The 27,767-nt window shown below is 47.4% G+C and overlaps 1 protein-coding gene across 2 annotated transcripts; it reads right to left on the reverse strand.

The window, feature by feature from the left end:
* rab27b (RAB27B, member RAS oncogene family) lies at positions 1-24,584 on the reverse strand. 2 transcript variants are annotated; one of them, XM_042340571.1, is made up of 6 exons: positions 24,401-24,584; positions 10,456-10,627; positions 9,452-9,537; positions 5,146-5,249; positions 848-971; positions 1-239 (listed from the first exon to the last, which is right to left on the reverse strand). In XM_042340571.1, the coding sequence occupies exons 2-6, from the start codon at positions 10,606-10,608 to the stop codon at positions 50-52; spliced, it is 657 nt and encodes a 218-aa protein (XP_042196505.1). In that variant the 5' UTR covers positions 10,609-10,627; positions 24,401-24,584; the 3' UTR covers positions 1-49. The 2 variants fall into 2 exon arrangements, with proteins under 2 accessions (XP_042196505.1, XP_042196511.1); XM_042340577.1 differs by lacking the exon at positions 24,401-24,584 and adding an exon at positions 12,168-12,338.
* Between the last annotated feature and the right edge of the window lie 3,183 nt (positions 24,585-27,767).

Genomic DNA, 27,767 nt, shown 5'->3' on the forward strand with positions numbered 1-27,767 from the left:
GAGAGGGAGGGAGGTCAGAGAGGGAGGGGTGGGAGGAGTTAGGTTCTCTTTAACAGGCGCATTTATTCTCATCTGGCGTCTCGTCCTCTAGTTTTTTGCTCGCTCCGCCATTGACTGAATCGGGAATCTGACTCTTATCCACACACTGGTCCATGCGTTTCATTATCAAGTCCAGGAGCGCAACAACAGAGCTGTCAATCTCACTGCCTGTGGCAGCACTCGTTTCAAAGTAGGGAATCCTGCGGGGGGGGGGGGGGGGGAGAGAGGGGGAGAGAGAGAGAGAAAGAGAGGGAAGGGCGGAGAAGTTTATTATTGCATATAATTGGAGTCCCATAGCGTAGGTGTCAGCGCACCTCGCAAGAGGGGTTTGATTCCTGGGCAGAGCAAAGCATTGGGCAAGTTTCCTTGCTCCACACGCCCCTGTTTACCGAGCGGTAAGCAGGTACCCGGTTGTTAGTCGATTGGTGGATCGCTTTTCTGGGGATTATGACCCCTTCAAAAAAAATCACTCAATCTACGACTGTTTGTGGGACACTGCTGTGCGCAATTGGCTGCCGCGTTCACCCACAAATATACAGTTAATTCACTTTACAGTATATTCTGTGAAGCGCTTTGGGACGTCCTCCCGACGTGAAAAGCGCTATATCAAATGCAAGGGTTATTATTATTATTATTCTGTGAAGCGCTTTGAGACGTGTCAACAATGTGATAAGGCGCTGCATCAAATGAAACGACCATTGTTATTATTAGATTTCAGGCTCTAAGTCCGGTGCTCAGCCAGGACAGGATATCTGAGGCTGATGGGAGAGGGGATGGGGGTTGGGGGTATAATAAGTAACTTACTCACCCATATTTGTCGGCGAGCTCTCTTGCTTCCTTCTCCTGCACCTCCCTTTGGTCACCCAAATCCGCCTTGTTTCCTATTAAGACTATGTCAGGGTTTTCACAATAAGCATTTGCTTGTAGCTGACCTGCACGGAAAACAGTCTTACTAACGGTTATACAACAACAACAACAACAACTTGCATTTTACATAGCAACCCTCACGCAGGGTACAGCCTCCCAGGGAAATGATAATGATCCTTACGTTCGCAAAATGCTTCAATCGAATCCCTAAACGCTTCACGGGATTTTTACTGTGAAGTGTAGCGACTGTGTATTTTGCAGCTGTTCCTAACAACCCTATGTGCATGTCTGCAAAGACCCTCTGCCTTTGCCTTGCTGGCTATCAGTGGAAACCTCGGTCCCCTAGGTAAGGACAGTGATAATTCCCCCCTTTAGCAGGTCTGCATCAACCTCTGGATCCAGTCAATCTCATCACAAAACCCCAGACAAGAGAGACAAGAGAGAAGGACTGACATGAGCCTCTGTGGCCAGGAGGTGGCATCCTCAAATGATTTGGGAGCAACTACATGTCGTGAGATCTTTCGGGATTCCTCACTCCATATTTGGAGATGTAATTGGTGGCGATATGGGTTTCTCTTGCACAGCTCCTGTCAACCCTACAAGTGGAGAGCTTATCAGTGGCGGAGCCTGACTCCGCAGCCGGTGGGAGGGAGGAGATTACTGTAAGGTTACTGGTCGAAGAGGAAGATCTCCTTGACCATGTTGGCCCAAAGGCCTGATGTGGGGCTCGAACCCACCGGCTCCTGACTCGGAGGCGAGAGTGTTGAGCGAATGAGCCGGGACTGGCACCTGATCAGATTAGACAGGAAGAAGTTGAGGCAGCCAACACCAAGGAAGGTCACAGTGAAAGGGAAGATGAGTTTCCCCATTCTTTCTATTCGTTATTATAACCAGATTGCCAACATCTCTACTCTCCGCCCGGCATGTGGAGGGGAATCGTCTTCTTTGGAAAACGAACAATAGCAGTTGGAAGATTGGCAGTTTCACTTTCAACAACAACCACAAAGAGCCTTTCACGTCGGGAGGACGTCCCAAGGCACTGAACTGTCAGGTATCAGGACCCGAGCGTGGGGGGAGGTGCAGGGTTGGGATGAGGGAGGGTAGAGGGGGCAGGAGGGTGGTCGAAAAGGAAAGTCTTGAGTCGTGCCTTGAAGGGGCAAGGACAGAAGCGAGGTGAAGGGACTGGGATGGAGTTCCAAAGAGTGGGGGCAGAGTGGCTGAAAATCCGGTAGGGCAGGTTGGGCAGAAGACAAGGAGCAGCCCGGAGCCTGCTGAGCGATGGGAGCGGACAGGTTGATAGGGGGTCAGCAGGTCAGAGATGTAGGAGGGGGCAAGGCCTTGAAAGTGCGGATGAGGATTTTGCATTCTATCCTCTGAGGGATGGGGAGCCAGTGGAGCCGGGAGAGGGTGGAGGTGATGGGGTCATGGACCCTGGTACGGGAGAGGACACGAGCTGCGGAGTTCTGGATGATCTGCAGCCTGTGGAGGGAAGAGTTGGGGAGACTGACAAGGAGGGAGTTTCCGTAGTCGAACTTTTGAGGTAACGAATGCGTGTACTTTCGCCAGCTAAACACACAGTCACTACACTCAACAGTAAACCCCGCTTTGAGGCGTCCTCCCGTCGTGATATCAAATAATTATAATAATCCTTGCATTTGATATAGCGCCTTATCACGTCGTCGAGACGTCTCAGAGCGCTTCTAGAACACACCGTAAAGTGGATTGACTGTATTTTGCGGGCGAAACGCGGCAGCCAATCGTCCCACAAACAGTCGTGGATTGAGTGACCAAATTATTATTTTATCGTTCTGAAGGGGGAATTATTATCTCTGGGAAACGAACCCCCCAATCGAGTAACAAACAGCACTCCACACAGCTAACTGGTTCAGCCCCTCAAGCCTGTCACCAGTTTATTTATGACCATGGCAGGTGTTGTAATTATCCCTCTGCACCACAGCAGGTCTCTCTCTCTCTCTCCGCCTGTTGCCTTGGGGGCCAGTTTGGCTGAGTTGGGTGGGGAAGTTGCATCCAGGCAGATTTTTGCGGATTGCTCTCGCATTCATGGGCGTCTCACATTTAATGTCAGAGGAGAGGACGTAATTACTGTAAAGCCAGTGGCTCTGCATCCCCATCTGCATCCACACAGAGCCTAATAATAATCCCTTCAAAAACCAAAAACAATAATAAATTGGTCATTTTCAATCTACGACTGTTTGTGGGACATTGCTGTGCGCAATTGGCTGCCGCGTTCGCCCACAAATATACAGTCAATTCACTTTGCAGTACGTTCTGTGAAGCGCTTTGGGACGTCCTCCCGACGTGAAAAGCGCTATATCAAATGCAAGGATTATTATTATTTATTATTATCACACCAGTACTTCCTCCTCCCGCACCCCACCCACACTCCCCCCCTCCACCCCAACTGCCTGCCCGCCATGTATAGGGAAACCATCTTACAATGGAAAGTGAATAATAACAATTGACCAAAAGATTGGGGTTTCACCAACAAAGCACACAGTCACTACACTTGACAGTAAACTTGAAAGCGTCTTTTCATATAAACTCCCTCTGGTTTCAGCGCTCCGGGACTCTCACTATCAAGCGTGAAGGGCGCTGTACAAATGCAAGTTGTTGTTGTTCTTGCCAGGCTCCACGGGCTCCACTGACCACCAAATGGATCAATTACAACATCCTCCCACTCGTCTTCATAACCCTTCATCTACAACACCTAACCATCTCTCCAACCTGCTTACCACCCCCCCCCCCCAACCCACAACCCGTTGCCTCCGCTCGACTGGCCTCGGTTTCCTGCATGTCCCTCGTACTCTCTGTTCCGCCATCGGCGGCTGTGCTTTCAGCCACTATGTCCCGAAACTCTGGAACACTTGCCCCTCTGCCTTGCCCCTTCTTTCCCCATTTTCAGGTCACACCTGAAGACCTTCCTCTTTGACCGTGCCTATGGTCACCTCCTCCCAGCTCGATATCGTGCTCTGCCACTGTCAAGCGCTCTGGAATGCTACCCTGGGTGAGGGGCACAATATAAATGCAAGTTGTTGGTACAAACAACAGCACCACTGGCAATGCAGTTCTACCCCATTGCCCCATTTGATCCGTTCGATTTTTCAAGACTGAGGTGGAATGATTTTTGTCAAGTAACGGTATCAAGGGATATGGGGGCAAAGGCGGGTAATTGGAATTGAGGTGCTGATCCACCATGATCTGATAGAATGGTGGAACAGGCTCGAGAGGCTGAATGACCTACTCCTGTTCTTATGTTCCCCCAGCACTGTAATGGGGTATCAGCCTAGACAGCGAGCTCAAAGTCCACAAAGTGGAGCTCAAAGTCAAAATTTTTTGGCCCAGAGGTGTAAGTGCGACTGACTGAGTCAGGCTGACGCACAACAATAAATTGCGGGTGTGGATAGATGGGAATGTGGATAAATGGTAATCAGTATGTGCCTATTCTTGAGTCCTACCACAAGAGCCGAGAGCACCAAGTTAAATGATTCGCAGTCGCAATGCAGGCAGAGGGAAAACATCCCAATTATCTAATCACTGCTCTGCACGCTGTAGAGAGTGAATTTTCTCCTTTAATTGCACCAAGGTTTTGTTAAAGGGCCACGCTTCCTTGTTCCATTCCATTATGTGCATCAGTTATGTCTTGGGAATGAAGCCATTCTCGGAGACTTGAGCACAAAGTCTTTCTCTCTGCTCTTGAGAGATAGTTAAACCAGAGTTTACCTGTGGGAAGGATCCACATAATCATTCGTAATAATAATAATAATTCTTGCTCTTGATATCGTGCCTGTTGAAGTCGCTGAGACGTCTCAAAGTGCTTCACAGAATATATTGTAAAGTGAAGTGACTGTGTACTTTCTGGGCGAAACGTGGCAGCCAATTGCACACAGCAGCGACCCACAAATGAGTGTTGATTGAGTGACCACGTTTTTTTTTGAGGACTTATTACCCGCACAAAGTTCCACTTTATAGCAAAATCCTGTGAAGCGCTTTCAGACGTCTCGACGATGCAATTAAGGCGCTTATCAAACGCAAGGGTTATGATTATTAAATGAACTTGTGTCTTAACAGCACCTGTTGAAATAATAATAGGTATATTTGATACAGCGCCTGAGAAGTTGAAATGAGAGGGTGTAGTGGCTGAAAACAAGGCCGCTGACGGTGGAGCAGTGGGGCGAGGGATGAGCAGGTGTTGGGGAAGAGATGACTGCGGTCACTTACTCATCCAGTTCCTCACGTTCAGGAAACTCTGCTGACTTGTCAGATCGAAGATCAGTAGGAAGCCCATGGCGTCGCGGAAAAAAGCTGTGGTCAGACTGCGGAACCTGCAGGAGTGACGTTAACACTAGGATTAATCAACACTGAGGTTTGTACATCTGAGTCTCCACTGGCTCCCAATCACCGAACAGATCTATTTCAAGATCCTCACACTCGTCTTCAAACATCTCCCTGTCTCTCCGACCTGCTCACTCCCCACTCCACGACTCCTGGCCTCCTCTTGGCGAGCTCCGGCCTCCTGCTTGTCCCTCGTGCCCTCCATTCGCTGTCGCTGTTTCAGCCTCTACGTTCCGAAGCTCTGGAACACTCTTCCTCAAACCCTCTGCCTAGCCCCCTGCAATCTCCAAAACGTGCCTGAAGGCTTTTCTCTTCGACCATGCTTACGGTCCCCACCCCTGACTCCTGGTTAGGCTCCGTTACTGTGAAGCACTCTGAGACGCTATCCTGCTTGAGGGACACTATATAAATGCAAGTCAAGGATGCATTTGGTCAGAAACACATCACGCAAGTTTAAGAGTCTCCAAACCAGACCGAGAATCCTGGAAATCTCCTTGTGTCTGGAATGCAGGGCTCACTCACTCTCTCTCTCTCTCTCTGTCTCTTTCTCTGTCCGCCACCTACCCCAGAGGGATGCCCTCTGCTCACCTATTTCCCAGAAGTATTAAGCATAAGTTGGTAATATAATAATAATCCTCGCATTTATCGTGCCTTATCACCTCGTTGAGATGTCTCAAAGCTCTTCACAGGATATATTGTAAAGTGCACATTTTATGGGTGAAACGCAGCAGCCAATTGCGCACAGCAGAGTTCCACAAATTTTGCCCAGGAAAGCGATCTGCCAATCGACTAACAACTGGGTTCCTACTTACTGTTAGGTAAACAGAGGAGTGTGGAGTAAGAAAACTTACAGCTCGGGTCTGTAACTCTGACTCTGGGACATCTTCACAAATGCAATTTTGTTGTTGTTGTTGCCAAAGGTTTCGCCCCTTCTGGGTATCGAACCCTGGTCCTCTCACTTGCGAAGCGAGTGCTCTAACTGTGAGTGCTCTACGTCTTTCGCTACTGGACTTTAGATATCTCTCTAGTTCTCTCTTGAAAATTAATATGGACTCTCCCTCGACCACTGCTTCCTAATAACTGTTTTTCTAAAAAAAACTCATTGCTCCTTTTGCTAATTATCTCAAGTCACTGACACACCGACCAGGAGAAATAATTTCCCCTCCTCCTCTATCCAAATCCCTCATCATTATATATATGCACCAGGTCTCCTAACAGCCTTCTCTGTTCCAGTGAATATACAGTATTGCAAATTTGTATTATGTTGTAAAATAAGCCCATTTCCTTCTCATGGGCCATAAATGAGCAATCAGATTGCAATTGTACATATAATAACATTAATGAGGGGTCTAATTAGGTGTTTTAAAATAAGAAAACAAATATTGGCAGGACTCAGAGCGCCGGGAGATAAATACAATTACATTATTTGTGTTTTGCTTTTTTTCTAGAATCATAGAATCCTACAACACAGAAGGAGGCCATTCAGCCCATCGTACCTGTGCTGGCTCTTTGAAAGAGCGACACAACTAGTCCCATCACCCGCTCTTACTCCATTAACCCTGCAAAATTTTTTTCAAGTAGTTTTCCGATTCCCTTTTGAAAGCTATTATTATTGAATCTGTTTCCACCACCTTTTCAGACAGTGCATTCCAGACCGTAACAACTCGAAAAATACTGAATGTAAAAGAATTCTTCTCCCCTTCCCCTCTGGTTATGTCAGAATTATCCTAAATCTGGGTCCATCGCTTACTAACCCACCAGAGGAAACTGTTTCTCCTGATTTCCTCTTATCAAAACCAATCATAATTTTGAACACCTCTATTAAATCTCCTCTTAACCTTCTCTGCTCTAAGGAGAACAATTCTTGCTTTTCTAGTCTCTAGCTCAGTGGTTAGAGCACTCGCTTTGCAAGAGAGAGACCTGAGTTCAATTCCAGGCAGAGGGCGAAACCTTGGGCAAGTTTCCTTACTCCACACAGAGCCTAATAATAATCCCTCCAAAACCAAAAACAATAATAAATTGGTCATTTTCAATCCACGACTGTTTGTGGGACATTGCTGTGCGCAATTGGCTGCCGCGTTCGCCCACAAATATACCGTCAATTCACTTTACAGTATATTCTGTGAAGCGCTTTGGGACGTCTGGAAGACATGAAAAGCGCTATATCAAATGCAACAACAACAACAACAACAACAAGATTCCATTTATAGAGCGCCTTTCACGTCAGGAGGACGTCCCAAGGCGCTGCACAGTTGGGTCATGACCGACAAGGGGGAAATGGTCAGGGTGAGGGGAGGGAAGGGAGGGAGCAAGGAGGGGTAGAGAGTCGAGAGGGGAGCTGAAGGCACGGTCAAAGAGAAAGGTTTTTGAGACCGGCCTTGAAGGAGGAAAGGGAGGAAGCAAGGCGAAGGCACTGGGGGATGGAGTTCCAGAGCCTGGGGCTGAGAGGCTGAAGTCCCGACCACCGATAGTAGGGCGGTTGGGGCGGGGGACGTGGAGCAGACCGGAGCCAGAGGAACGGAGGGTACGGGCAGGTAGGTAGGGGATAGTAGGTTGGAGAGGTAGGAGGGAGCAAGGCCGTGAATGGCCTTGTAGGTGAGGATGAGGATCTTGAAATCAATCCTCTGGGGGATGGGGAGCCAGTGGAGGCGACGAGGGTGGGAGTGATGTGGTCCCGAAGCCTGGTGCGGGACAGTACACGAGCTGCAGAGTTCTGAATGACCTGCAGTGTGGAGGGAGGTGCCGGGAAGGCCGGCGAGGAGAGAGTTCCCATAGTCCAGCCTTGAGGTGACAAAGGCGTGAACCAGGGTTTCAGCAGCGTGAGGGGTGAGGTAGTGCCGTAATCTGGCGATATTCCGGAGGTGATGGAAGGCGGTGCCAGTTGTGGTGCGGATGTGAGGGAGAAAGGACAGCTCAGGGTCGAACAAAACGCCGAGGTTCCTGACTGGCTTTGAGAGGTGGAGAGTGCAGCCTTGGATGCTGATGGTGTCATCAGCAATGCAAGGATTATTATTATTAATAAAGTCTCTTCATCCATGGTACCATCCTAGTAAGTCTCCTTAAACCCTCTCCAAGGCTCTGAAATCCTTCCTACAGTGTGGTGCCCAGAATTGGACACAGTAGCTGAGACTTAATCACTGAGTTGTAAACACATTCATCTTCATTTCATCTTTACGGCAGGAATGAGGTTAACAGGAAGCGTTCTGAATCATAACAATAATTATGGTTACATTTGATACGGCGCCATTCATGTCGGAGCAGGTCTTCACAGAGTTTATTATAAAGTGTAGTGACTGTGTTTTGTAGGTGAACGTAACAGCTAATTTACGTTCGTCAATGTCCCGTAAACACCCATGAAGAGAATGATCAATTTTATCTGGGGATTGTTGGCCAGGAAACCGGGAGCGAGAAACTCCCTACTCTTTTTAAATAGTGCCAGAGGATCGTTAACATCCACCTGAACAGGCAAACAGGAGTACTTGGTTGAATGTCTCATGTAAAAGTACAGCACCCCCTGCAATGCAGAACCACTCCCCCACCCCACCCTCCCACCCCCACTGCACTGAAGTGTCAGCCAAGACTGTGAGCTCTGAATTGAGACTATAATAATAATATTGATAATAATAATAATCCTTGTAATTGGTGTAATGCCTTATCACGTTGTCAAGACTTCTCAAAGCGCTTCACAGGATATACTGTCAAGTGGATTGACGGTATATTTTGTGGCAGCCAATTTTGATTATTATTGGATTATACCCACAAATAGCCATGGAGTTAGAAAATACATATTCTTTTTTTAAAAATTGTCTGGGCTGGACTCCGGGAAAGACTCGCTTCTCTTTTCAAATAGTGCTATAGGATCTTTAACATCCATCTTAACAGGCAGATGGAACCTCGGCTTAACGTCTCATCCGAAGGACGGTAGATTTAATCTAGACCCAGGTGGAATTTCTTCTATGGCCCTATACCTCCCTCTACACCTCACCTCACCTTCCTCTCTATCCGTCTTCAAAACCTATCTTAACACCTACCTCGTCAACTGCGCCTATGCCCTGGAGCTTCGGCCTAGACTGGGAGCTCAATGTCCTGACGTGTGGGGCTTGAACCCTACAACCCTTTGCCTCAGAGGCGAGAGTGCTACCAATTGAGCCGTGCTGACATCTGGCCAGTCACCAATCTGCCCAGCAATTACCTCTCTTGCCCGGCTGTGTCCCATAGTTGAAGGTGGACTTTGATGTTTTTGCCGGTTGTATTGTTGGAGCCTCTGACTGGGTAAACCTAGGAGAGGACAAACTGGAGTTAGCGATGCTCTGTTGACACTACATTAAGCCGGTGTCTGACACTTTGCATTAAGTCACTGCCCACTGTCAGTTAAGTCAGCGTCTGTTACAGTACGTTAAGCCAGTTTCCAATGCATTTCATTTAGCCAGTGTATGGCACACTATGTTAAGGCTGTACCCACACTGCCTGAAGCACGGCACCTCCAACAATATATCGCTTCCCCCAGTGCTGCACTGGAGTGTCTACACAGACTGCCTGTTCAAAGACCCCGATATAGGGGCTTGAACCCGACAACCTTCTGGCTGAGAGGCGATAGTGCCACCGACCGAGCCAGGCTGACACCTGGCTCAGATGACTATCATAACTATTATTGCTGGGGGTTGAAACTAATCTTTGCATTTGATACAGTGCCTTATTACATCTTTGAGACGTCTCAAAGCGCTTCACAGAATATACTGTAAAGTGGAGTGACTCTGTATTTTGTGGGCAAACCACGGCAGCCAATTGCACGCAAACAACCATAAGGTGAATGACTGAATTTTCTCTGCGGGATTGTTGGCCAGGACACTGGGAGAGAGAAACTCCTTTCTCTTTTCGAATAGCGCCATGGGATCTTTAACGTCCACCTGAACAGGCAGACGGGGCCTCGGTTTAACGTCTCAGCCGAAGGACGGCACCTCCGACAATGCAACAGTGTCATCTTACACCATGTGATTCCATGTTCTGATGTGGGGCTTGAACCCACAACCTTCTGACTCAGAGGCGAGAGCACCGGGCTGACTGGTTTGATGGGCAAACAACCTGGCTCGTCACTATTGCTGTCGGTCGCACGGTTTAGCTGCCTGCTGTGTGTGGGGTGGGGGGAGTGGATTGCAGTGGATTAGGCCGAGCCTCGGAGTCGAGTTGCGCACTCACCAGTCGCTTTTCCCGGAAGTCGATGCCCACTGTGGTGATGAACTTGGGGTTGAACTTGTTGTCTGTGTATCTGTACAGGAAGGTGGTCTTTCCCACCCCCGAGTCCCCGAGAGCGAGGAGCTTAATCAGGTAATCATAGTCCCCATCAGTCATAGTGCTAATCTCACTGAACCTGCAGAAGAACAGTGACATTAATCATTATTGTTAAATAATACAGTATATAGTTTGGGACATGATGTGCAAGTGACTGCCACGATGGTGGACGCAAATTGGATGGACCTTGGTCTCTTTTGTCCAGCAATTCTCATGCTTTTAATTAACAATTATTATAATAATCCTTGCATTTGATATAGCACCCTATCATGTCGTTGCGATGTCTCAAAGCGCTTCTCAGGACATATAAAGTGGATTAAAACTGTGTATTTTGTGGGTGAAACGCGGCAGCCAATTGCGCACAGCAGCGTCTCGCAAACAGTCGTGGATTGAGTGACGAAAGGTGGCCCACAAACAGGTGTAATTATTTATAATAATTATATAATTTATATAAAATAATAAATAATATTGATAAGTATTGATAATTATTTTAGTAACACTAAAAATAATATTGATTATATTATTAATAATAATTATAATCCTTGCATTTGACATAGAGCCATTTCACATCATCCACATACCTCAAAGACCTACACGATATTTTCTTGTGAAAATTTTTACTTAAAACGGTTGAGAGACAGTTGGTTTTGTAGGCAAACATGGCAACCAATTTGCACACAGCAATGTTCCACAAACAACCACAAAGTGAATGATTGATTTTTATCGGTGATCGATTCTATTCTGTGATTTGCATTTTTCCCACAAGATATACAGTCACCACATTTTATAGTATATTCTGTGAAGCACTTTGGGATGTCTAGAAGACGTGATAAGGCGCCATATCAAACGGAAGGATTATTAATATTATTTATTATTATTACGTCAGGGCCTTGTTACCCCCACTGCGTGGAACTCTCAGACTGGTTTGGATACTCTTATGCATACGGCGCTGTTTGAAACGAGAAGAGAGTTTCTCTCGGTGTCCTGGCCAACAATCTCCCCAAATAAAATGGGTCACTCAATCCACGGCGCAATTGGCTGCCGCGTTGATCAACAGTGTAACAAAGCATCATATCAAATACAAGGATAATTATCATTAATAACAATATAAATCAAATAACTTAAAAATCCTCGCTCGCTCGCTCGCTCACTCCTTCACTCGTTCAATCACTCGCTCACTCACTCACTCAGTCACTCCCTCACACACTCACTCACACACTCAGTCACTCACCCATTCACTTGCTCACTAAATAAGTAAATAATAATGTGGTCACTTAATCCACGACTGTTTGTGGGACAATGCTGTGCGCAATTGGCTGCCGCCTTTCGCCCATAAAATACACGAGTCACTACACTTTGCAGTATATTCTGTGAAGCGCTTTGAGACGTCTCGACGATGTGATAAGGCGCTGTATCAAATGCAAGGATTGTTATTATTCATTATTATCCTTACACGTATTTGATTTGGCGCCTTACCACGTCGCCAAGACGTCTTCTGGGTCGTAGAGAGCCGTAGAAAATGATCATTTTAGGTCGTAGAAAGTACCTGCCTTAGTGTGATCGCCCCCTTTAAGAGATGCACAATTATGTTTGACGCTCGCTCCATCTGTGCAACATACCTCTGGAGTTGCAGGAGATGTGCAAGTCTGTGCCTCCACCGCACTGCAGTCAGTGATGGATTGACTCAGACACGAGGAGCCCAGGCTGCCTGCTTCCCTTCCTCCCTGCCTATCTTCACTGCCTCTGAGTCACAGGCTGTGACTCATAGCTCAGTCAGTGCAGTCAGTCACGGATACCATCACATGGGAAAAGCGAAACATGTTCACGTTAGCACCAACGCCAAACCAACCTTTCCCGAAGCTTAAGCTTTGTCTCCAAAATAATTCACTCCAGTTACAAGTCTACGCGTGGCTGCCTGGCTCAGTCAGCAGCGCTCTCGCCTCTGGGTCAGATGTTTACGGTTCCTAGACCCCCAACCGCCCCCTCCTCACACACACACATCTACACACACACATCTACACACACACACAAACACACACACACCAAGACTTGAGCTCACTATCAACATGGAAGCTTCAGTGCCGTTACTGGGGGGAGTGCTGCCTGATTGGAGATGCTGTCCTCCGAATGTGTGGGGGGTGGGGTGTGGGTTACCTAAAAAATGTAGTCACTCACTCCACGGCTGTTTGTGGGACTCCTGTGCCAACTGGCAGCCGCACTTCGTCCACAAAATACGCTCTAGCCAATCTACTTTACATCTCGATGACGTGGAAGGCGCTATGTCAAATGCAAGGATTATTAATATTATTGTTTCAAACAAGGTCCTGTCTGTGCCAACAATCCCCTGGATAAACTATACCAGCTGTGTGCGGGACCTTACTGTGCCCAAAACAGCTTCAATGTTTTCCTTCAAATGCCTACAAGAGCATAGCAGTAATAGCAGTAAAACTTAGATTTGATACAACACCGTTGAAACATCTCCAGTGCTTCCCAGGTACGTCCGTAAAGCGCAGGACATTTTTGGGTGAACACGGCAACCGATTGGCACACAGCAACGTCTCACAATAGGTATAATAATCCTTGCATTGGATATAGCGCCTTTTCACATCTTCGAGACGTCTCAAAGAGCTTCACAGAATAGACTGTGAAGTGAATTGACTGTATATTTGTGGGTGAAATGCAGCAGCCAATTGCGCACAGCAGTGTCCCACAAACAGTCGTGGATTGAGTGACCAAATTATTATTTTTTTTACTTGAGGGATTATTATCAGGTGTGTGGAGTAAGGAAACTGCCAACATTTTGTCCTGCCAGGACTCGAACACAGGTCTCACATTTGTGAAGCGAATGCTTTAACCACTGAGCTCCAGGACTCCACATATGAAGTAAATGATTAATTTATTTATTGAATATAATTACACAGAATCGACACCACACAGAAAGGTCCACACATACATATACGCTTTTGGACTTGCATACACAGAAATACAGCAACAACTTAAAAATAATAATAATTCTTGCAATTAATGATAATAATCCTTGCATTTGATATAGCGCTTTTCACGTCTTCCAGACGTCTCAGAGCGCTTCACAGAATATGCTGTAAAGTGAATTGACTGTATATTTGTGGGCGAACGCGGCAGCCAATTGCGCACAGCAATGTCTCACAAACAGTTGTGGATTGAAAATGACCAATTTATTATTGTTTTGTTTTTTAGAGGGATTATCATCAGGCGTGTGGAGTAAGGACTTGCCCAAGCTTTCGCCCTCTGCCTGGAGTTGAACCCAGGTGTCTCACTTGCAAAGCGAGTGCTCTAACCACTGAACTATAGGACTCCACTTATCAGGTTGTCGAGATATCTCAAAGCGCTTTTCATGGGTAGCATCTCTGAGCGCTTTAGGTCCATATACACACACTCACACAACATGTATTTAAGAAGAAATTTGCTGCATACATAATAATAATCCCTGCACTTGATATAGTGCCTGATCCCGTCGTTGAGACGTCTCAAAGCGTTTCACTGCTGAACGTGTATTTTGCGGGCGGAACGCGGCAATGTCCCACAAAGAGTGGTGGATTGAGTGACCACGTTTTGTTTAGGGAGGTAAGAAGAGAGAGGTGTGGGAGAGAGGAACAGGAGGGGTGGAGCCTTATGTGGAGTATAAACACTGACATGGACCAGTTGAGCTGAATGGTGTGTTTCCACGTGGTATCACATAAGATATAGATCTCTGAAGCCAGTAATTTACTCTAAGCAAATGTTTTGTCTTAAGATGATGCTTGAAAATCCCCACTAATAATGTTGACTACTTGCTGGCTCGTTCACATCTAATCTCAGAGAGAAAGAGACACCATATTAACCACTGTTGTCTCCACCGGATTAACACTTCACATGGAAGTGTGACAGCCTGGTCAGATAATAATAATAATAATCCTTGCATTTAACATAGCGGCTTATCACGTCTTCGAGACGTCTCAAAGCGCTTCACAGAATACATTGTAAAGTGGATTGACCGCATATTTTGTGATCGAAACGCGGCAGCCAATTGCCCAAAGCGGTGTGGCTAAATTATTATTTTTATTTTGAAGGGATTATTACCCCCGGATCCGCCAATTGACTAATAACTGGGCTCCTACTTACTGCTCGGTGAACAGAGACGTGTGGAGTAAGGAAACTTGCCCAACGTTTCGCCCTGCCCGGGAATCGAACCCAGGTCCTCTCGCTTACGAGATAAATGCTCTAACCACTGAGCCCCAGGACTCCTATACACTGTGGCGCATTCCTCCCAGTGACCCTATTCCGCTTTATGGGAAAGAAAAAAAGGTCACTCAATCGACGACTGTTTGTGGGACACTGCTGTGCGCGATTGGCTGCCACGTTTTGCTCACAAAATATACAATTAATCCATTCTACAGTGAAGCGCTTTGAGACACCTCGACGACATGATAAGATGCTATATCAAATACAAGGATTGTTATTATTTGATATCGCAAAGGAAGGACTCCTTATCAATACTATTATTATTAATATTATTATGACTGATCTCAGCTCCTTCTCAAATTACGTTTGATCCCTTCTCTCTCTCTCTCTCTCTCTCTCTTCCCCTCTTTTTCTTTCATTTTCTCTCTGTTTTTCATGTGTACAGCTTGGCTCTGTCGTTAACCATCTCTCCTCTGAGTCCGAAGGTTGTGAATTCAAGCCTCACGTTAAGACGTTCACAGTCGTTCAAGTTCAGAGTCTAAGCTGAAACCCCAATCCAGTGCTGGGGGAGCCCTATATTGTGGAAGGTGCCAGCCTTCGAATGAGACATTAAACTGAGGCCTGTCCTGTTGGACATTAAAGATCCCATGGCACTACTTCAAAAGAGAAGAGAGCTTCTCTCTCCCGTTGTCTTAACCAACAATCACCCCAGATAAAATTGGTCATTCACCTCATGGCTGTTTGCGGGACATTGCTGTGTGCAAATTGCCTGCCGTGTTTGCCTACAAAATACACACGGACACTACACTTTACAATATCCTAGAAGAGTTTTGAGACATCAAATGTAAGAGACAGACAGGACCTTAATTTGCAGCACATCCCCTACAATCACACCTGCTGCGATTGTGTGAGCTCAAAGTCCCGCGGTGGGGGCTTGAACCTCCTGATTCAATGAGAGAGCTCTACCGACTGTGTCTGCCTGACATGGGAGAGTGTTGCATTGTCGGAGGCTGCGTTCTTCGGATGAGACGTTAAGCTGAGGTTCTGTACCTCCCCCGCTGTGACCACTCCACCGACCGACCGACCGACAAAAAAAAACCTCACCGCTTCCTACAAGTGGGAAGGGCACTAACACATTATAGGGACGCCCCACGCACATTCTGTTTTCAGTCAGAACCCATCAAACCAAAACACTATGATTCCCACACACAGTATGGACGGATATTTCCATCCGAATTAAGAGCTCAGAGGCTCTGTGGCTCAGAGGTAAGGGTCGGGGAACTTTATAGTGTAGTGTGTTGAGGAATCTGCTGGAGTTCAACCAGCAAGTGCTCGCTTGCACTACCCTACCCGTAAGGCTGGGCTGTGCTGTCATCAGCAGTGCCCTGGAATACTGCAGACCTGCCTGGCTCAGGAACCAGACTAGAATCTGTCATAGAAGGTGGCCTTGATTCCAAAATACCACGGCTAGGCAACTCAGCCCCAAGGAGATCCCTCTCCAATCTGCCTCTTCCCCCCACCCCCCTTCCCAGGATACTCACTTGGTGGTTTCAAGCAGGATAGCATTACAATAGTCAAGTACTAGTTACACATATACGGGCACACACACAGTGCTCTATTAACATCATAACACTGAATACGTCACACACATTCACTCCAATCGGGTTTCCTCGACGCCCACAGCACAGAAACAGCTTTGGTCAAGTGACAAATGATAGTGTACATCTGCGAAGAGTGCTCCCTCTGTCTCCTCGTCCTCCTTGACCTCTCTGCTGCCTTCTATACCGTTGATCACTCTATTCCTCATCCACCGCTCTCCCCTCACCTCAACCTTCATGGTTCTGTCCTTGAATGGTTCAGATCGTACCTCTCACACTGTCTACACTTCATCTCCACAGACGGCTTCTCCGTTAGCCCCCGCACCATCTCATGCGACATTCCTCAGGGCTCTGTCCTTGGTCCCCTCCTCTTCAATATCTATACGTTCCCTCTTGGTGACATCATCTGCAGATGACACCCAGCTTTACCTCTCTGCCTCCACCCTCATAGTATGAGAGCTAACTTTCTTCAGCTGAACATCAACAAGACCGAGGCTCTCCTAATCGGCTCCCATCAGTGCCTCCACACCTCAGGCGCTGACAGCATCACCATCCATGGTTGCACACTGCACTTGCCTGAGCGAGTCCGGAGCTTTGGCGTCTATCCTTTCAACCCCATATCCTTGCTATGCCCTGCTCTGCCTTCCTCCACCTTCAGAACATCGCCCGACTTCGCCACAGTTTCACACCGCAGGCCACCGAGACCCTCATACATGCTTTCATTACATCCAGGATTGACTATGCAAACTCCTTGCTTGTCGGCTTCCCCAACTCTTCTTTCCATAGGCTGCAGATTATCCAGAAATTTGCAGGCTGTGTCCTCTCCTGCACCAGGATCCATGACCCCGTCACCCCCATCCTCGCCCAACTCCACTGGCTTCCCATCACACAGAGGTTACAGTTCAAGATCCTGGACCTCACCTTCAAAATCCTCCACGGCCTCGCTCTCCCCCTACCTCCGTGACCTCCTAACCCCCTACCAATCTGCCCGTTCCTTCTGCTCAGCCTGCTTCACATCACCCGCCTTTCCCACCCCACCATTGGCTGGCGGGCCTCCAGCCACTCTGCCCTCACCCTCTGTAACTCCATCCTGCAGTCCCTCTGCCTCGCCCCTGCTCTAGCCTCCTTCAAAACCCATCTCAAGACCCTCCTCCTTGACCGTGCCTTCAATCATCCTCCTTCACCCCCTGCCCTCCACCTGCCCTGATCCCGACCCCCAACTCTGGTCTGAAACAACTGATTGTCCAGCGTCTTGGAACATCCTCCCAACGTGAAAACTCTATGCAAATGTAATTGTGTTGGTCTTGTTGTTTCATACACAACACATACACACGCTCACTGCATACACCACATATACACTGACTGCATGCACACGACAATAATAATAATCTTTGCATTTGATATAGCGCCTTATCGATGCCTGTAAGATGCCTCAAAGCACTTCATAGAATGTACCATAAAGTGAACTGACTGTATATTTTATGGGCGAAACATGGTAGCCAATTGAGCACAATAATATCCCACAAACTGAGTGACCCCTTTTTTTTTGTGGGATGAAATATTATCCCGGGAAAGCGATCCCGCCAATCAACAATAGATACGCACACACAACACACACATACATGACAATAGTATAATAAAATGGACAGTGTGTTTAGGAGAAGCCTGAAGGAATGCGGCAGAGCTGACATTCTGGAAAGTATGCCAACCTGAGTGGGAGGGAGGGTGTGATACAACCAAAACTTGCATTCACTCAGTGCCTTCCACTTTCCTAGAGCTTTAATTATAATAATAATGCTTTCATTTGATACAGCCCCTTTGAGAAGTCTCAAAGCGCTTCACGGGAATTACTGTAAAATAGATTGATTATGTATTTTGTGAGCGAAACATCTTTACAACATTTTGCATTTATACAGAGCCCTTCAGGCAGGACAGCTTAACAATGACGGAGCCTGACACCGAGCTGGGGGGAGTGGGAAAGTGACCATAGGCACAGTCGAAGAGGTAGCTTTTGAGCAGAATTTTAAAGACCGACAGAGAGCGAGAGAGGGAGAGAGAGAGGGAAAGAGGGAGGGGTTGTGACGGAAAGGTTGAGGGAGTTCCTGAGGGTCGAGAGGTGATGGGGTGTGTGCTGTGCGGCTGAATTTGTTGAGCGGAGGGAGCGGGCAGGAAAGTGAGACTGGAGGGAGTCATGGAGGAAGGGAGGGATGAGGGTGCGTAAGAATTTGCGAGTGAGAATCTTGACATGGAACCACTGGGAGCCAATAGGGCCTGGCAAGTATTGGGATGACGGGAGTGGGAGTGAGGATGCGGGCAGCAGAGTTTGGGGTGAGATGAACCTTGCGGAATTAGAGAGATCAGAGGGAGAGAGTCAGCCGGGTGCCTGACACACGCAGAAACCCATCACCATGCTTGAGTCTCCAAACCAAGCTGACAATTCCATGCATCCCACTTACACGTGGAAATCCCAGAAATAGAACGGAATGCGCTCTCTCTCACTGGAGGGACCCATCCTGCTTACCCAATTCCAGAAAGTAGTAGGCGCAGGTTGGCAAGAGCCACGCACGGCTAAGGGGTCTCAGAGTGTGCGTTGGGGTAACTGCTGGAGTCTAATCAGCTAAAACTGCATAGCTTGCCATTGATATCACTGTCTGGCAAGCTTTCCCACTGCTTGTCCAGCTAGGACCACCCTATCCATTATGGTTTGGGTTTGCAGGATTAACAGGAGCTGAGTGGGGTGATTACCTGTCCCCAGTGACTGGTCCTCCTTGCCAGGTCGTCCCAATGAGCCAGGGTTAGCAGGACCGAGAAGGAGTATGTTTGATAAGTCAAGTCATTGACAAAACAGCTCTCTCCCCCTTCCCAGAACTGGAGCATTTGCCTGAACTTTGAGCTCAAAGGCACGACATGAGGGGGCTTGAACTATAAACTTTCTGATCCAGAGGCCAGAGTGCAACTGACTAAGCCAGTCTGACACTGGATACCTCCTGGTAATTGGCACAAAGAAAGTGAGATGAGACGCCACAAAGATTAAGCCCATAGCAACAAACAATACGGACTCCAACAAGCTCCTGAGCCCAAAGGAATGTTCTTAATGCCTCTACGATACTCCCACTCTGTTAGCAATTGTGATTCTCAGAACAGGGGAACAGGCCCACTGACCCAGATTACATTAGAAGGTTTTATTAAAGGGGAACGCGATACCAGATTAAAAATTGCATCCTCACAGCCATTGGGGATTACTCCAGAGAGTGGGAATAGTGTGAGAGCATTGGTCTTCGATATTGCCAAGTGAGACATCCACTGAACGATCCTGTTACTGGACTGCAGGGGGTCAAAATTACATTGCAGCAACAATAAAACCCAAAGTAACTTTAACTATCGCCAAAGCAATACAAAACGGGCGTCAGCCAGGCTCAGTCAGCAGTGCTCTCGCCTCCGAGTTAGAAGGTTGTGGATTGAAGTCCCCAGGTTGGGGCTTTCAGCCCAGTAGCATTCCAGTTCGGATGTGAAGTCAAACCGAAGTCTCGCCTGTGCCTGTTCAGGTGGACGTTAAAGATCCCGTGCCACTATTCGAAGAGAGAAGGGGGATTCTCTCTCCTGGTGGCCTGGCCAACAATCCCCCAAATAAAAATTGGTCAGTTAGTCGGTCGGTCGCTCACTCCCTCGCTCACTCACTCGCTCGCTCACTCACATGACTGATTCTGGGGCATTTCTGTGCACAAATTCCTCAAAATATCTCAATGTTGAAGAATTTTACTGTAAATCATAGTGACACCTAATTTACAGATGAACACGGCAGCCATTTGCACCCAGCAATGTCCCGCAAACAGGTATGAAATGAATGACTGGAACGACTGTTTGTGGGACACTGCTGTGCGCAATTGGCTACCGGGTTTCTCCCACAAATATACAGTCATTTCACTTTACAGGCTATTCTTTTGAGGCGTCTAGAAGACGTGAAAACCGCTATATCAAATGCAAGGATTATTATTATTATTATATGATTTCATGGCTCAAAGGGTGGGGGCAGAAAGGCAGAAGTCCTGACCGCTGATGGTGGGACAGGCCGGGCGGGGGGGATGGAGCAAGCCGGAACCTGTTGAGCGGAGGGAGCGGACAGGTCTGTAATAATAATAATAATAATAATAATCCTTCCATTTTGATATAGCGTCTTATCACGTCTTCTAGACACCTCAAAGTGTGTAACAGAATATAATGTAAAGTTAATTGATTGTGTTTTGTGGCTGAAACGTGGCAGCCAATTGCGCACAGCAGCGTCCCACAAACAGTCGTGGATTGAGTGACCGAATTCTTTTTATTTATGGAGTTGGCAGGTCACAGAGGTAGGGAGAAACAAGGCCACGGGGGCTTTGAAGGCAAGGACGAGGATTTTGAACTCTGACAGAGAGGAAATTCCATAAGCAAAGTGTGTCAGTGACAGAGAAATAATGAGAAATGTATTTAAGAGGGGCTTGTTGCTTATATGAGCGAGAATAAATACAGGGGTTTAGGAGGGGCCTCATGTGGAGTATAAACACTGACTAGTTTGGCCAAATGGCTTGTTATGAGTACACACAGTGTGAGAGAAAGAGAGACAGACCGACAGATAGACAGACTGAGGAAGGCAGTGAGCGACACAGACTGAGGGATAGAGTTAGAGAGACAGGCAGACGAGGAATGAGAGAGTGTCTGCGATAGAGACATAGATGCCCACAAACAGAGAGACAGAGACACATAGAAATACACACACCCAGAGGCATCCAGAAATCGACCCGGTGGGAAAACTGTACTAGGAATGAAGGAAGTGGTATCGTGGAGTCCAGTGATTCGAGCGCTCACTTCGCAAGCGAGAGACCCGGGTTCGATTCCCGGCAGGGTGAAACCTTGGACAAGTTTCCTTACTCCACACGCCTGATAATAATCCCTCAAAAAAAATAATAAATTGGTCACTTCAATCCACAATTGTCTGTGCGCAATTGGCTGCCGCATTTCGCCCACGAAATATACAGTCACTCCACTTTATGATATATTCTGTGAAGCACTTTGAGATGCCTAGAAGACGTGAGATGCAAATGCAAGGATTATTATTATAAATACATTAAGGCGGGGAAGGGGAACTGGAATTTCAAGTTAAATTCCATTCTGGGTGCTTACCATAATAATAGTAAAATAATAATATTCCTTGCATTTGATATAGCGCCTCATCAAGTTGTTGAGACATCTCAAAGTGCTTCACAGGATATACTGTAAAATGGCATCCTCACAGCCATTGGGTGAAACTTGGCTGCCAATTGCGCACAGCAGTGTCCCAAAAATAGTCGAGGATTGACTGAGCCCCAGTTTTATTTGGGGTGGGATTGTTGGCCAGGACACCGGTAGAGAGAAACTACCTTCTCTTTTCAAATGGAGCTATGGGATCTTTAACATCCAACCTGAACAGACAGACAAGATCTCAGTTTAACGTCTCATCCAGAGGGCAGCATCTCCGACAATGCAATATACCCCCAGCACTGCATCAGTTTGAATTTTGTGATGCCAAGTCCCCACACCTTCCTATCCATTTCCCTCGACAGAAACCTCCCAGGTATCACGGTGCGAAGGAGATGGGGGTGACATTATCAGATAATACACTGCATGCCCCACATAGCACTCCACACAAACACAAACACACACACACACAGTCTCTTCCACATCCCCCCACCCCACCACCACCACACCGCCACCAACCCAAACACACACACATGAGCTTTGACGCCTCCTCCCATATTGATACCAACTTAACGGAAAAGGGAACCAAGCAAGGGAATGGCAGATGAATCCGCACGAGTAGCCATGAAGTGAATAACCAATTCAAAGGGTCGCAAAGCATTTGACTTCCGATCCTTCTTGAACTTGGGTTAATCTGTATTTGCAGGTATTTCCCGATTCCCAATTCACTGCTGTGTGTTGAATATAATAACTCTTGTATTTTAAATGCCAGCCTGAATCAAGGGTTATTATATACAGTCTATTACCCCGTCTCTGAGTCTGGTTTTGTGGGTTCGAACCACGACATTGGCGAGTGCTTCACTGGATTTAAAATGAAGTGTATTGACTGTGTATTTTGTAGATTAACCCGACAGCCGATTTGAGCGCAGCAATGTCGCATGAACAACCATCGATTTGATTTGGGGGATTGTTGGCCAAGACACCGGGAGAGAGAGAAACTCCCTTCTCTTTTCGAACAGTGCTGTGGGGATCTTTAACGTCCACCCGAACAGGTACAGAGAGGGCCTCGGTTTAACGTTTCACCCAAAGGACGGAATTTCCAACATTGAGTCAGTTCACCGGCACTTCACTGGAGCGACAGCCTGGACTGTGAGTTAGTTCAAGACCTGACCTGGGGTTTGAATAGTGTGTTACAGGAACACATGGGGTGCGAGTACAGATTATTTAATTTCACTCAAGGTCTAATATGGACCGAGAACAGAAAAAGGCCTTTGGGCTCATCGTGTAACTGGGCCAGTTATCCCTATATTATTATCCTTTCTTTATTAACCTAACTTTCCAGCTCTTTCACCATTTCTCTTCCTATCTTTACTGTTCTAAGGCTCAACCACCGTAAAGTGATGGGCCAATCGACTAACAACCTGGTTCCTAAACACTGCTAAGTAAACAGAGGTGTGTTGAGTAAGGAATCTTCTAAGGTTTTGCCCTGATTGGGATAGAATCCAGGTCCACTCGCTTGCGAAACGATTGTGCTAACTATTAGCTACAGGTCTCCACATATGTTATTTTTAAAAGATATATTTAAAAAAAAACTTGTGGCTGTTGTTTGTAAACTGCTCGGATGTAAAAATGTAAGGACATAAGAATTTGCTGGGCAAAAGAGGACTAAGGTCCATCTAGTTCGCCTTCCACCATCCTGGCAGTCGCTTGACAATTACATAGCTCACCTTCCTCAACTGGTTGGTTGACATTTGTCCTTGTTCCTCGAGAGGGGAGAAATTTCAGTCTTGCCAACTGAGAGATTGACACACACACACACACGAGAAAGACACATGCATACAAGACACACACACGAGGAAGAGACACACGTAGCATGAGAGCGACACTCATACACGCAAGAGAGACAAACTCACACGCGAGACACACAATACACATACATGCAAACGAGAGAGGGAGAGACGCACAGACACCACAGACAGAGAGCGACACAGAGAGAGAGAGAGACAGAAAGATACACACAGATCGAGAGCAAACGAGACAAACTGAAGCTTGAAAACACAGCAGATAAAGATTGGAAAACAAACCAAGTGAAGTGCCAACACTTCAGCATACAGGTGACAGCTTGTTACAGAGACTGATCATCCACAACCCCAACAACCCCCCCCACACACAGCTGTCTCCCCGCCACTCCCACACACACACACACACAGACCCACACACACACAGCCCCCCACCAGACACACACATATAATCCATCCTACACACATGCACACACAATCCCCCTCACACACATTCACACAGCAACCCCCCCCACCCACACACAGCGCACTCTCCCAATACACACACACAGCCCCCACCCCCACACACGCGCAGTGCACCCCCCCCACACACACGCGCACACAGCCCCCCACCACCACCCTCGAGACTGACTATGACACAGCACCCCCAGCCCGCCACCCAGTGACCGCCCATCACACAGGACATCCCCTCACCTACACACACAGCCTCCGCGCCCCCGAGAGACTGACAATCAAACACAGCCACCACCCCCCCCACCCCACCTAGAAACTATCGCAGAAACGCAGGACATTTCCCTCCGCCCCCACCACAAACGCACAGACCGACTCTCACACAGAGGACGGTCAGCCTGTCTGCCCCACTGTCCCCCCGCCCCCTTCGATCTGTACTGTGCTGAACTCCGCACATTCCACAAGCAGTGAGTTCAGACTGTAACGTGTTGCACACTGACTGGAGGGGAAACGGGCAAACTCAACCGATCGAGAGGGATGCAGCACTTTGCCACAATCATTCATGGTCCCGACGGAGTCTTTAAGGAGACTTACTGTGTAGCTTTGCGGGGGTGAGCACACACTCTCTCTCTCTCTCTCTCTCTGGATACTGCGTGTGGATTTTAATCTTCCTTTTCCACTCTGCAGGTAAGCGACAGACCTCTCTACAGGTTCTCCTCTCTCTCTCTCTCTCGCTCTCTCCTCTCTCGCTCCCTCCCTTCCTACACCTCTCTCCCAATTACCTGTAGAGTGTCAGCTCTGACATTTCCAAGAGGTGTGGCTTTTGAGAAGTAACTCCACGCACTCCAGACCCAGGCAAATGTCAGCTTCAGAATTTCTAAGGAAGGGGAGGCGTGGAAATCTGCTCTCTTAAGATTTCCGTGTTTCGGATGAGACGTTAAGCCGAGGTCCCATAATAATCCTTGCATTTGGTATAGCGCTTTTCACGTCGGGAGGACGTCCCAAAGCGCTTCACAGAACACACTGTAAAGCGAATTGACTGTATATTTGTGGGCGAACGCGGCAGCCAATTACGCACAGCAATGTCCCACAAACAGTCGTAGATTGAAAATGACCAATTTATTATTGTTTTGGGTTTTGGAGGGATTATTATTAGGCTCTGTGTGGAGTAAGGAAACTTGCCCAAGGTTTCGCCCTCTGCCTGGAATTGAACTCAGGTCTCTCGCTCGCAAAGCGAGTGCTCTAACCACTGAGCTACAGGACTCCATCTGTTTGCGCAGCTGGATGTTAAAGATCCCATGGCGCTATTCGAAAAGAGAAAGGGGTTTCCCTCACCCCGTGTCCTGACCGACAATAAAATTTGGTCGCTCAGCCCACGAATGTTTGTGTGACTTTGCAGTCAATTCACTTTACAGTATATCCTGTGAAGCACTTTGAGACGTCTCAACAACGCGATAATATGTAAGCATTATTATTATTTTACGAAACTGTGTCTGACTTAGTGGGCAGCATTCCTGCCTCCGAGTCCGAAGGTTGTGGATCCAAGCCCCTCTCTCTTCCTCCCCCACACGTCAGGACTGGATTCTAAGCGCCTTTCACATTGGGCAGGACATCTCAAAGCTGATCACTGGATTTACTGTAAAGTGTACTGACTGTATACTGTGCAGGAGAAATGCGGCAGCCAATTTACGCAAATAGAGCCATGGGATCTTTACCGTCCAATTGAACAAGCACAGATGGGACCTTGGTTTAATGTCTCATCCGAAGGATGGTCACCTCTGACAATGCAGCATTCCCCCGGCAATACATAAGAGTTTCAGCCTAGACTGTGAACGAGGTTAAGCCCCAACTGAGAACATCCAATTTGCACCAGTATAATCTATACTTACCATTGTATTAGCATTTGATAAAACATCTATTCTTTAATAGGTGCCCCACAGTTGACAATTTGCACACAGCAATGTGCTCACCAACAGCTGTGAAGTGAATGACCAATTTATTATCCTGAAGACTGTCAGCCAGGACACTGGGGAATAATTCCTTATCTTTTCTAATAATTTCACAGCTGTAGAGACATGCACACACACACACACATCACTCACCCACTCACGTACAAAATACTCTCACACACACACCACTCACATATACACACACGCATGCACACAAACACCCAACCACCATTTACATACAACAACAACAACTTGCATTTATATAGCGCCCCTCACACAGGGTAGCGTTCCAGAACAATTAAGTGTTCCAGAGCGCACGCGCGCGCACACACACACGCACACACGTTGATTTGGGAGTGAGATCGGACTCACTATTGAAGAAGATTGGGTGTGTCTCTCTCTGAACAGGAATTTGCAGTTTGACCTGTAAATTTTTAATTTAACAAAAAATTTGATCTGCCTCCAGCTTTGCCCCTCCCTCTCACCGCAACCTGCGCCCGCCCCCACCCCACCCAACCCCAGCCTGCGCCACACACCCCCCCCATCTGAGTCACCTTCAATGAAGACTGATGAGCTCCTAGCTTGTCTAGTCGTTACTCATAGCTCATTCCTCTAACACTGGGAATCAGCCTCGGCTCCTCTCCTCCGCACCACCCCTCTAGGGGTTTAGGTAGCCCCTCACACCGCAGGGACCAGAACTTGTACAGATGTTCGCAAAGTCCTGTTACCCCCGCCTGGGTTTTTTCTTACACTGTTTATTTTCTGTTGCAGATGAGTGGAGGGTAAGATGATAATTATCTGATGATAATAATCCTTGCATTTGATATTGTTATTGTTGAGACGTCTCAAAGCGCTTCACAGTGTACACTGTAGAGTGGATTTGACTGCGTATTTTTGTGATACCAGTAACTACTATCGAGGAAAGTATTGTGGTCAGTGTCTGGGTCAATGAACGTCTGAGGGCATTTTAAGGAACGGTTCCAAAAGTGCCCCTCACCCCCCAAAAAAAGATGTTAAACACATGTCCTGAATACCATTAAGTATATCTATCAACAGTTATCATCAGTCTTCCACATGTTTCAGTTGTTGGTCAGGGCGCTACAGAAAAAAAACATGGGCGTAACATTTGTGAACTTCCTGTGCACAGTGTCCGAGGTGAGGAGTGTCGTAAAAGTCAACGCACTGTTAGTTGGCTGGAGGGGAGAGGAGATGGTGGTTGAAGGGGGCTGAGGAGGCATAGGGAGTTAGGAGAGGGCTGGGCGGAGAATCTGGGTGTGGGAGGAGGGGTGACAAGAGATGGGTTCAAAGCGCAGTTAAGTTACAGCAAAAATGAGTGAATTTTCCTTGTCTCTCTTTCTCAATCTCTCTCTCTCTCTCTCTTTGCCGCTTCCTGTTCCAGTAAGCAGTCATTTGATTAGTCAACCTTACATTGGACCCAAATCCAAGGTCGACAGAGCACACGACCAAATGACATCTCTCCATCTGAAGACCTTCCTCTTTGACCGTGCTTACAGTCACTTACCCCCTTCCCCCCCAGGCTCAGCATTGTGCTTTGCATCATCAAGTGCTCTGGGATGCTACTTGCGCTGCATGAGGAGTGCTATATAAATGCAACAACAACAAATTAGATTTGTAGAGCGCCTTTCACACTGAGAGGACATCCCAAGGCACTGTTGTTGAGAGGAGGGGAGAGGTAGAGGGGAGGAGGGAGGGAGGGAAGGAAGGGAGAGGTTAGAGGAGGAAGGGAGAGGTAGAGGAGGGAGGGGAGGGGAGAAGTAGAGGAGGGAAGGAGGGAGGGAAGGAAAGAGGGAGGGAGGGGTGGGGGTGGGAAAGAGAAACGAAAACACACATGACTCCCCTGACAAAGAGGAGCTTTATGTAGAAAGTTTTACAAGAAATGTGCGCGTAATAATCCGATTGAAGTGGAAATGTGAACTTGACATTTTACGCTTGACGGACAAAATTGTTAGTCGGCTGGTTTGGGGGGAGGGGTAGAGGAGGGCACTGGAGCT

This window comes from Callorhinchus milii, unplaced genomic scaffold (genome assembly GCF_018977255.1).
Source record: "Callorhinchus milii isolate IMCB2004 unplaced genomic scaffold, IMCB_Cmil_1.0 Scaffold1, whole genome shotgun sequence".
Lineage (NCBI taxonomy): Eukaryota > Metazoa > Chordata > Chondrichthyes > Chimaeriformes > Callorhinchidae > Callorhinchus > Callorhinchus milii.